This window comes from Lactuca sativa, chromosome 7 (assembly GCF_002870075.4).
Source record: "Lactuca sativa cultivar Salinas chromosome 7, Lsat_Salinas_v11, whole genome shotgun sequence".
Classification (NCBI taxonomy): domain Eukaryota; kingdom Viridiplantae; phylum Streptophyta; class Magnoliopsida; order Asterales; family Asteraceae; genus Lactuca; species Lactuca sativa.
Genome location: NC_056629.2, coordinates 86,050,501 through 86,063,125, shown reverse-complemented (window position 1 = coordinate 86,063,125; position 12,625 = coordinate 86,050,501). Strand labels below are relative to the sequence as shown.

Here is a 12,625-nt window from a genome sequence, read left to right as displayed (position 1 = left end):
GAATAAAAACCCAATACCCCCTTTTAACACAAGTTATAATTTAACAATCGCTTTTGTCGTCATTTTTGGCATAGTATACTTCTTTTTGGCATAATATACTTCAATTGGATGATATTGTATATCTTTAAATTATTTGGTTGCCAATTTAATTGTGAGAAGGTAGTGGGTCCATTTCATCTAGTGAAGCATATTTACGGATTAGTGTTTGGTGTCTAGTCATATTTCCTTTTAGAGTCAAAAGGAATATCAATGTGTTTCTTTATGGGATTTGGTAGAAGCGATAAAATATACGTGCAGTAATAACTTTGGAATAGTGTAGCCAATTTGATTTGTAACATTGTCAAATCGAGTCTTACTGATTTGGCCGATATTTTACACTCCAAACCAACTACACCAAATTATACACAAGCGTAAAGGCTTCAACAATCTCGATTTGAATAAAGTGCCAAAAACGAGCAACATTTATAACCTTTTGTATTTTTGGATATTCATGTTTCATAGACGTGCGATAGATTCTGAACAAGTCTATCAACCTACTTCCATTTTTAAGCTTAGGTAAGGGGCTTTGGTAGCCTTTTAATTTTTCGATTAAAAGATATTTTTTTAATTTTTTAGATTTAAAGTGTTTGATAGTGTCTTAATTTTTGTGGCTTAATTTCTCAACAGCCACTTAATTTTTAAAAGAATGGATTGTATCTGAATAATATATATATATATATATATATATATATATATATATATATATATATATATATATATATATATATATATATATATATATGAAAGTATTCCGTAAATACCTTAATTTTTAACAAACATTTTTTCTTGTTTTATTTTTGTTTCACATGGTCTCCCTTTTTCCCTCCCGTTACCATTTCCGACCTTTTAAAATTTTAAATGTAAAAATTTAAATCCTCTTAAAAACTCATATATCTTAAAATTTTAGATGCAACCAAATAGCCTTTCAATTCAAAACATCCCCTAAATTCGTGTATTTTTCTTGATGTGTGACTTCTCTGGTTATCTTTAATTGTGTATGGATGTGGTACTCTGTATGGATGGTGCATTAGCATCCAAGCAATTAAGAATTTAAATTTAAAACCAAAATAAAGAAAGAACCATCTAACTAGTTGTATTTGTATTATTGTATATTTACACGTGTATTGTATTATTCATGTTTTTTTAACGAAGAGTGGAAGAGTGAAACAATTTGGTTTTTATTTAACTTTTTAACAAGTATAACAATTTTGTAAATTTGATATATATATATATATATATATATATATATATATATATATATATATATATATATATATATATATATATATATATATATATATATATATATATATATATATATATAAGGTTTTTATTAAATGTCAACATGGGTTTTTTTTAGTTCTTTTCGATTCATCATCAAGGTTGTAAAAGTGTCTAATTCATGTAAACAATAATTTGAATATATTAAACAAAAATTTAATCAATACCTTTAATAAGTTTTTGAAACCATAGAGAAGGCGAAGACAAAAGCAAAAAATTAACGATATTGCAATCAAAGAATAGGAAAATATTGTAACAAAAAAATCATGTTAATATTCCTCTGCATGTGGCTTAAAGCATTCATATGTCATATCCCCATTAAACCGCTTGAATCAGTGCAATGGTTGTATATTATGTGGCTATCTCTCACCCATTTGAGTCGACTCTGTACCATTGCTCGATTGTTCATAGCAGAGAGGCAGATGACGAGGGTAGAGAAGTAGGGACAATATGGATAACTTTTTTATGATTATAGTTATAAGACAAATCTTTATAAAGGTAAATATGATTTTCCAAAATATCAAGTTTAGTCTCAAATTTTTTTAAGTCTTATGGAAGGTTCTTATGGTTTAATTAATATCGTGGTTCGTCTTTGACCTACATAAAAAAACTTATTTATTATTTTTAATTTATTTTAGATTTTTTTTATTTAAATATATTTTGAATAAATAAATAAATAAAAATCTCACCCTCTTTCATAAGTTGTCTTGTCTCCTCTTCCTTTTTCTCAACCCACCTCTATCCCTTCTTCTCCAAAATCTATCGCTCTCCATCTTCACCATCGCCAAAAAATCGAACTAAGGAGAGGAGAGACCAAAGAGCCTTAGGTTGTGTTTAGTTACGGAAAACAGTTTTCATTTTCCGTGTTTCGTTTTTCCTTTTTAATTTTCGTTTTCCATTTTTAGTTTTCATTGGAAAATTTAGAAACGCATTTAGTTAAAACTAATTCATTTTTCATTTTCAGTTTTAGAAAACGTGTTTAGATCTTAATTTTTCCATCGGTTTTCATTTTTAGAAAACGGTGGCAGTGGTAGGTAGGGGTGAGTAGGGTGGGTGTGGGTTTGTGTTTGTAGGGTGGGGGTGTTGGGGTGGGGTGAAGGGGGGCTTGGGAGTGGGTGGGTATGGTGGGTTGGGGGTGTTAAGGTGGGGATAGGTAGAGGTGGATGGATCGAGAGTGGATGTATGTTTATATTTTTAAAATTTTGAGATTAGAAAAATGTAGAAAAAAGAATAATTTTCAGTTTTCCTAAAATTTCCAACTTCTTTGTAATTTTAGAAAACATAAGGTTGCGTTTAGTTGCGGAAAAATGAGAATTTTGAAAATGCGTTTGGTTCGTCTATTTTTCTAAATGTTACACGAAAAAATGAAAATTAATAGTTTTCTAAAATTACAAAGAAGGTATAAATTTTTGGAAAACTAATCATTATTGTTTTCCACATTTTTCTAATTCCAAAATTTTTCTAAAATATAAACACACACATACAACCATAAACAAACACCCACCCTAACTTCCACCCATACCCACAAACATACACACACACTGACCCTAACCCCCACTCACACATACACCACCACAAACACACACATCAATAAACACAAACACACACACACACAGAAACACACATACACACTTACACACCCATCGAACACCACCACTAAAATCACCGACCTACCATCAGTACCACAATCACAATCACCGACCTACCATCACTCACACCTATACCCCCACGCTACCACCGCTACTGTTTTCTAAAAATGAAACAGATAGAAATATACACATCTAAACGCGTTTTCTGATTTTCTAAAACTGAAAATGAAAAATGAATAAGTTTTTAGCTAAACGTGTTTTCTAAATGAAAACGTTTTTTCCGTAACTAAACGCAACATAAAATTTTCATTTTCCATGAAAATTAAAAAAAAAAAAAAAAAAATAGACGATTAAACGTGTTTTCAATTTTTCATTTTTCTTTGAAAATTTTCTAGAAAACGGCCCATTTTTCCGCAACTAAACGCAACCTTAGGGTTACGTTTAGTTGTGGAAAAACTGTATTCAATTTCCGTTTTTTGTTTTCCCTTTTCAGTTTTCGTTTTTCATTTTCAGTTTTCATTGGAAAATTTAGAAAACACGTTTAGTTAAAACTTATTCATTTTTCATTTTCAGTTTTAAAAAATCAGAAAACGTATTTAGATGTGTATATTTCTATTGGTTTTCATTTTTAGAAAACGGTAGCGGTCGTAAGGGGTGGGGGAGGCGGCGGCAGGGAGACGTGGTGGTGTCAATGGTGGTGGTGGCGGAGGTGGTGGTGACAAACGACGGTGGTGGCGACGGAAATTGTGGAAGTGGTGGTGATGGTGGCGACCATGGTGGTGATGGGATAATGGTGGTGGTGATGGTGATAGTAGGTCAGTGATTGTGGTAATGGTGTTAGGTGGGTGGGTGGGTGTGGATAGGTAGGTAGAGGTGTGATGGGTCGGGGGTGTTTAGGTGGTGGTATGTAGAGTCGGGAGTGGATGTGTGTTTATAATTTAGAAAAAAAAAATAGAATTAGAAAAATATGGAAAACAATAATTATTGGTTTTCCAAATATTTCCAACTTCTTTGTAATTTTAGAAAATAGAAAATTTTCATTTTCTATGAAAATTTTAGAAAAATAGACGAACTAAACGTGTTTTCAAAATCCTCATTTTTCTTGAAAAAAAATTTCGGAAAACTACTCATTTTTCTGCAACTAAACGCAACCTAGATGTTCCAAACCAAAAATCAAACTAAGGGGACCAACCCCAGTCATATGTCGTCGTCGTCGTGAGGGCAATTTCTAGATGTCTAGTGACATGAAATGCTTCACCCCCCCCCCCCCCCCCCTCTCCTGATCTTGTCATCGTTCAAAAAAAGAGATCTTGTCGTCGTTCAAAAAAGACACGTCATGCTTGAATTCGGTTTATCTGAGGTTTGATTTTTCTTCCTACAATGATTGGATTTCGGTTTTTTCACATGTCAGGAAGATTTACCTACGATGATTAGACTGGTAAACCATGGTGAGCCTGTAACCTAGGTAGAGAAAACTAAGAATATGGGGTTAGGCTCTTCAAGGCATGCATTTGATGTCGTATTCGGAAACGCAAATCTTTGCAGAATCCCATATTGTTTCAAGGTGGACATTTGATGGCGCTATTTCTAATCCTTCGCAATGGTAATAATTTTCAACGGTGCTCCAATGACAGCCAAGGTGCAAGGTCTAAGGTCTGGTGGTGACAACATTGATAAGTAGTATTTACTTTTTGCTTTTTAAAAAAAATGTAATAAACAAATAAAGAAATGAAATACAAAGATAAATAAATCATTTCATAAGGGTTAAAGAACAACCACGATACAAATTAAAACCATAAAAACTTTCCTTCCGAAAAAAGTTAAGAACTAAACTTGAAATTCTATGAAACCCCATGTACCATTTATGAAATTTTGTCTAATTATCTATAGAAACATTAAATAATACTAAATTAACAAATACCATATTTTAAAAGTTTATGAAGAATATGATATTTAGAAATTAAATTTGATATATATATATATATATATATATATATATATAGGTTTTATGGTAAACAAAAAACCCTCAAAAATACCCTAAATATCATAAAAATACATAAAAAAATGCTTAGAGAACACAAATCTTTTTTTTTACTTTATATTATGAAAAATCGCAGCTATATATATATATATATATATATATATATATATATATATATATATATATATATATATATATATATATATATATATATATATATATATATATACCCCTATTATTAAATCAGACGAATAGGTTTTCAACACCAAACCACTACCGACTAACCAAAATATATCAAACGAAGATATGAATATTAGGAATGGCAACATGGCAGGTTCGGGGCGGGGCATGGTTTTCCAAACCTGCCCCGATATTTTTCGGGTATCTTATCGGGGCGTCCCATTGGGTTCGGGTTTTCCCGTCGGGTTTCGAGTATCTTATCGGGTTTATAAAAATTCATAACAAAATCTTTATTCGTTTTAGGGTACCCTTATGTCTTATAAAAATACATGTTCTAGCCTCTCTTTTAAATTAAAAATATGATGCATCACTTTAATAAAATAAACTCGATGTTATATTAAAAATTATTTGATTTAAGTTTAGTATAATACGTCAAAACATAAATAATTGTTAATAACTAAAAAGATTATTTGATTTAAGTTTAACCTAATGCGTCAAAATACAAAAAAATGATCATTCACACTATATTTTTAAAAACTAAAAAGTTTGTCCACATTAAGTATTTTATCTTTGAATGCATGCAATTAACACCAAACCACTACCCACTCCCTGACCTGAACCCGATAAAAAACCAGATAACGACCCGTTATCCAACCCGAAATGATCGGGTTTCGGGTTTCCTCATCAGGTTCGGGCTTTTTTGTCATCCTTAATGAATATCATTTAGGGATTTATGATAAAAGAGATAATATAAAGATCATTTAGGGTTTTATCGAATGTTTAAAACCGGATTTTTAGTTGCATCAATTTGGTTTTCGGTTCAACCAATTCGATCACTGATTCAACCAAGAATTTTCATATATTTGGCGGTACTATGTGTCCGCCTTCGAGTTGTGTACACTTTGAAAATGTCGAGTTGTGTACACTTCGAAAATGTTCAATTTTCTCTAGAAATGAGTTGTTCTTTCAACAATACAAGCCCATTGAAATGGTGAAACAGTTTTTTACCTGTTCTAGCACACCGTTTTTTTTAAAACTATTCAATTCAATCCGACCTAAAAATTGACATAAAACCAAACGTTATTGGACCATTCTCATCCCCGGTTCTTGACCAACCGGTTCGAACCGAACACATTGGTTTTATGAGCAAAACCAATGATGGCCCAAATCAAGAAAACTTCCATGGGTTGGAAGGTAGGGATCCCATGTGCACTTGGATGAAAGTGGAATATGTTTGAATTACTATATGTTAAATTCGTTCCAAAAGCTTGAATTAAAGATCAAAAATACAAAAACAATTCTTTTTAGACCCAAACTAAATATAACCGCATACCACAATGTCCTGTTTTGCATTTTTACTCTCTCTCTCTCTCTCTCTCTCTCTCTCTCTCTCTCTCTCTCTCTCTCTCTCTATATATATATATATATATATATATATATATATATATATATATATATATATATATATATATATATATATATATATATATATATATATATATATATATATATATATATATATATATATATATATATATATATATATATATATATATATATATATATTATATATATATATATATATATATATATATATATATATATATATATATATATATATACTAAAAGGTATCGACTCAAAATTTCAAATATCAAACATCAACAAGAATACAAGACATAAACGGAATTAATAATTATAACATCAATGCAAAAGTAATAAATATTAACACGTTATCTTCAATACACATTCAAAAAGCCTAGTGAAGACGAGAATAATAATATTAGTACATTAGTGATATATTAATAATGAAGTCAAGTACATAAATCACAAGAAATAGTGAAATCCATGTTTCAGTTTTATTAATTATTTGTTTTGTTTAAGCTTTTAGAATATTACAATATGAATTTATAGTTAAGTGAAAGTGCATGCAACTAATTTTGAAATCACGTTACATTGTAGTTATCTAACTTTCAAGTCCATTTACCAAGTTTTATATTATTTTTATAGAAAATAATATATATATATATATATATATATATATATATATATATATATATATATATATATATATATATATATATATATATATATATATATATATATATATATTGAAAAAAGAAAAAAAAAAAAAAAAAAAAAAAAAGGAAATAGTAGCAACTGATGTTTCACAAAGCAAGAATCACAATTCACAAAAGCCCAGAAATGGAAATATTCAAATTGGGTCTAGACAAAATATAAAAACAAGAGTAATCCAAGCTCAAAAAACATGGATTTTTTTTATTGATTGGAATTGCAATTTAGGGAAGGAACTTCCTGTATGGTCTGTTATTGTCTTCATCTTGCATATGCTGTCAAAATTATCCAAAAAATAAAATACTAATGTTAATATAAACAGGAAACTAGCAAAAATAAAACAAAAACTATGCAAGTAGTGAAACTTTAACAAAAAGTTTGGTCACATATATGTTATGAGAAAATTATATATCATTTGGAGTGGTGACTTAACATCTTTTAGCAAGAATGTTACAACTAGTGCACATAAACATGACTTTTAAGTAGATTTTTGAAGAATATAAACGAACCCTAGTGAAATACAAAACAATGTTTTTTTTATGTTAGATTAAGTAGAAGTGGAATATTTTGATTATAAAACAAATGAAGGATGATGAAACTTATTAGAACTAAAAGAAATTTACAAGAAGATGATGCACTAAGACTCTAAGATTTCTATTTAAATATGCATTTTAGATCCCTTTCTTGTTAGATGTGATTTCTCCTACCACTTTGGAATGGATTAAGGAACTCTAAGTTCAGAGTTGGTAGATGGATGATGAATCTATTGCATTATAGAACTCCTTTTCATCTGTATTCATCTATTAACATGTTCAATCTTCTCTCTTGTAAGCATTCTAAGATTAAAATGAAAGTGAGTTACATTTCCCATTTATGTAATTGTGTTGTTCCCATTTGCCTTGATTATGAGTGTTTTCAGATATCTTCTGATATAGCTATCCTATCACACACGCGGTTTTCAATTCATCAAGAACCAGATATTTCACATCAATCGTCTACTCATGGAAGTCAAATTCAGAAATTATTCGTTCAGATTAGTGGCAGTGTGCGAAATCGGATATTAGATAGAACACGCGCATAACAAACTATCACTAATTCAGATCCAAAACGATGGATCATCGAATATACGCATAGATGATAGGAAGAAAGTTTGGATACTTACAAATTCACGAACAGTGCCCTTGTACACCAAGTAAGGAACTGCGATGCCAAAAATTCCGACGAGCGCTAGGTTACGACGAGTCCATCGAAAATTGTGCTCCAGATTCTCCCTCACCGTTCCCCAATCTTCAATGAATTTGTTCTTGTTTGCCTCCATTCCTCCCCCCATTTTTTCGCTAAACGATCTCTACACAGTCGTCGTTCTTCCTCTTTCTCTCTCACACACACTCACGCTGCGACCTCTTTCCCTTCCACCTTGTTGAGTTTGGGTATAGGGTTAGTACATAAGTAACGATTTTGCCCTTAGAGAATACATACGTTGTCTCTATAACCCCTTAACTTATGTAATATCCTTTTGGGCTGATGTCATATAGGGAAAATATCATAAAAAGCTTTGATGGATTTTTGATTCGTTTGTGGAAAATATCATAAAAAGCTTTGATGGATTTTTGATTCGTTTGTGGAAGTTGATCCATATACAACAATATTTTTTCATACATAATAGTTCATGTTTTAAAATGTTGTAAAGTACAATCATGTAAAACATAATTTGTTGTGTACGGAGAAAAAGTATTGTGTACGAACCACTTCCATTCGTTTATACCGCAAACTTGTCATTTTTTGTCGATTTGTCCTTTTTACCTCCGAAACTGCTTTACAATCCACGCATATATAAAACGAATCCAAAAAACCATGTAAATTACGAATAAGAATAAGATTGGCAAGCCTATATGTTGGGTACAAAGTTATCCATGTATGACTTTGTAAATTGTTTGACTTTTGTAAACTCACTTGCATGTGGTGTTTTAGCCTTGTAACATTAGAGATAGAGAGTGAGAAAGAGACATGTAAACACCTCTATATAAGGTGGGTTCATACCACTTATAGAGGTGTGCTTAAAAGATGTAATATTGAGTGTGTTTGTGTTAATTATGTACATTTAGATCTAGATCATTTTTTGTGTAACACCATACATAATCGAATACATCTCTTAAACACCCAAATCACCGTTTTCATTATGTGTTCTTTAATTTTGCATGCCAAACCAATGTTCATAATTCACTATATTTGGTATCAGAGCGGGTCTTCGAAGATCAACGCGATTTTTTGAAAAAATGATTCTCGGTTTGGCTAAGTTTGTCACAATTTGAGCATTTATGGTGAGTCTTTCTCTATGATCTCTCTAAATCTCGTTGATTCGTGTGTTGCGTTCGTAAATTTTTGATCATTTTGATTCATTTGATCATTTTTAAAAAAACATCATAAATGGTCCATGTGGTTTCCTCAAATCTAAAGTTTAGTCCCCATAGTTTAAAAACGTCATAGATAGTCCCTGTGCTTTAAAAACTTTTGACGATTGGTCCTTATTGTTAACTCCGTTAAGTTTTGTCTGTTATCTAAAGGGTATTTTCGTCATTTCACTACCACAGGAACCATTTATGATGTTTTCTCTTATTTTTTTGAAAAAAAAAAGATAAAATTAACTATAATTATTTAATTTATAAAAGCTCTCTCTCTCTCTCTCTCCCACGCCATTAAGGATTTAAAGAACAAACCCACATTGATTTCTTTAACTCCTTCATCTGTTCTAAAACCTGCAACACAACCTTAGCGACGTCACTGATTTAACAACCTCACCGCCATAGTCTTGATCAGAATTACGCTCCAGCACAACACCACCATCTTGATTCAAAGTCGAAGGGTTTCCACAAGTTGTCGATCTCTTATGGGTCACTAGCGGAGGACCAATGATGAGCAGTGAAGGAAAAAAGTACATGTGGTGAGCAAGGGAAGGGAGACAAGAGGGTACCACCGTCTTCCATCTCCATCCCAAGTTGTTGATCTTCGTCTCCAATGTCATCTGAAACATGTCCCTTTCTCCATCGTCGGACCTGAAAACCTCATAAGCCTCTCCTACTTCACCGCCAGATCTAAATCCAGTATTTGAACAGATCTTGGCGGATGATCGAACGTGTTTTTCCTAAATGGGTCCTCCCCAAGAATTTCTTTTTAAAGATCTGCAAGAGATATTATGGAATCGATTCGGTGGAGGAGTACAGGCGACGATTTAAAGAAGCAAATGAAGATTAATCCCAAGAAAACGAAACAAAAAATCTGAGCTTTACTAGATACAAATAATGCCATCTGAATCTACGATTTCTCTTAATAATTCCATCTGAATCTATGAGCTTTGCAAGAAAATGAAACTAAAAGATTAATGATTTCTCTTAATCCCAAGAAAATCAATTCTAGGTCCAAAAACGTGATCATGGCACAAGGTAGACGAGATCCATACTATAACACCGGATTTAGCGATGAGACTCTACGGTTCAGTGAGAGGGATAGAGTGATTGGGTTTGGCAGATTTTGTGTTCTTTGATGGTGACCTAACAACGCTGATGTTTCATAAAGGATCCATCGAGAGAGACCCACTGAGAAATGAAGAACATTGTTATCTAATATGTGATGCCAAGATTGAGAAGAGTTTTTGATGGTTCTCCAGTAGGATTAAACTCATATTTACATGGAGGGTTTAAGGATTATCGAAGGAAAAGCGGGGGTAAGATTAGGTTAATGGCATCTAGGAGAGAGAGAGGGAGAGAGGGAGGGAGGGAGAGAGAGAGAGATAGATAGATAGATAGATAGATAGAGAACTTTTATAAATTAAATAATTATATTTAATTTTTTATTTTTTTCAAAAAAAGACATCATAAATGGTCCCTGTGGTAGTGAAATGACGAAAATGCCCTTTAGTTAACAGACAAAACTTAACGGAGTTAACAATAAGGACCAATCGTCAAAAGTTTTGAAAGCACTGGGACTATATATGATGTTTTTAAACCACGGGGATTAAACTTCAAATTTGGGGAAACCACAGGGACTATTTATGATGTTTTTTTTTTTTAAAAACTCATTTGTTGTGATCCGATAATTTTTTAGTTGATCAAAACCCGATCTAATCTCATATTTGTTCGTTCGATTTGATTCTCAAAGTGCAATCATTCATTTGAATCAAAATTTGACCCAAAAACAAATCAAAATCTTTGAGTTTATTAATGTTCAAAATTGCAATCAATTAATGTTCAATGCTGTTCATATCCATATTTTAAACCCAAAATTCGATGTCAGTTACTATTCATGTCCATTGTTTAAGCCCAAATGTCATTTAATCCGGTTTTAATGTGGGAGCCCATTGATTCATCGAAATTAAGTCAACATCGTTGTAATATGTTCTGAAGTCGCATTCAACTTCTCTTTTGTTCTTTTTCTGGAATCTCGTTCTTCTTTCATCACTTGTGTTGATTGATTACTTTGAATGTGGAAGATGTACTTGTGAATCGATTCTTTACATTGAGTTTAATCTCAAAGATTGATTGTGATTAAGTTAAGACTAAGATTTCGAAATTTGAGTTTTTGGATTTGATGGAATTTGTCAAGATCTATGGAATTTTTGTAAAGAACGTGAGAAGAATTGTTCGTTGAAATTGTTTTGATTTAAAATTGGAAGTTAAAATTGTCACACCCCTAAACCGAGATGGCGGAAACATTCGGGGTGGAGGACGTCATGTATAGTATCATAACAATGTACAATAGTAAAACAACCACCAACATCCATTGCATTAATAAAATAATAAATACATGTGTGTTCTTTGTAAAGTACAATGACACAAAAAATTGTAAAGCAAAAATAAAAGACGAGTCTGAACATGCTCCGTCTTCTCAAAAACATGCTCGTGTACCTGTCTATTGGTTTCCTGGGAATACAAGTTATTTTGAAAGAGAGTATCAACATTTAAGTTGGTGAGTACATAATTATTTTAGTGTCAAGTGTTTGCATTTGTTTCATGAAAAAAGTTTGTATTTGTTTAGAGAAAATGTTTGTATATGACTAGTGAAAATGTTTGTATCTTTCCCAGAAAATCCTATATTTTCTGCATTAAATGAAAAGTAGTCTTCTACCAAGACTCAACTGTTTGTATGACCCGTTTTCTTGAAAATAGTGTAAAATGTATGTTTGTACTTGAAATAGTATAAATGTATGTTTTCCATATTTGTAAAACTATCTTTACTCGAAAATAGTATGCATTTCTCGTGTGAGAATATCATTGTATGAATGTAATGGAAAAATGAAGATTTACAGTAGTATGGTATAAAAATACACTACGGTCGGAAGTGCAGATCACCACTATGTTGGGCTGAAGTGGGTGACACGCAACAAGCCAAGGGACAAGTACCCGACAGCACTCTCACTGGCCTGGAAATCATAAGAGAAACAACTGAGAAGATTGTACAAATTCGGGAACGACTAAAGGCTTCAAG

General features: G+C 31.7%; 1 protein-coding gene across 1 annotated transcript; it reads right to left on the bottom strand.

Moving 5' to 3' along the window:
- Nucleotides 1-7,219: 7,219 nt before the first annotated feature.
- LOC111894368 (uncharacterized) lies at nucleotides 7,220-8,566 on the bottom strand. The gene is made up of 2 exons (XM_023890442.3): nucleotides 8,307-8,566; nucleotides 7,220-7,419 (listed from the first exon to the last, which is right to left on the bottom strand). Exons 1-2 carry the CDS (start codon nucleotides 8,472-8,474, stop codon nucleotides 7,369-7,371), a joined length of 219 nt encoding a protein of 72 aa, XP_023746210.1. The 5' UTR covers nucleotides 8,475-8,566; the 3' UTR covers nucleotides 7,220-7,368.
- Nucleotides 8,567-12,625: the final 4,059 nt, after the last annotated feature.

Excerpts from the sequence above, each read along its gene's own strand:
- LOC111894368 (XM_023890442.3), bottom strand. The coding sequence starts at position 8,474 with ATGGGGGGAGGAATGGAGGCAAACAAGAACAAATTCATTGAAGATTGG. Across the intron at positions 7,420-8,306 it reads AGGGCACTGTTCGTGAATTT|CATATGCAAGATGAAGACAA; the intron begins GTAAGTATCCAA and ends TAATTTTGACAG.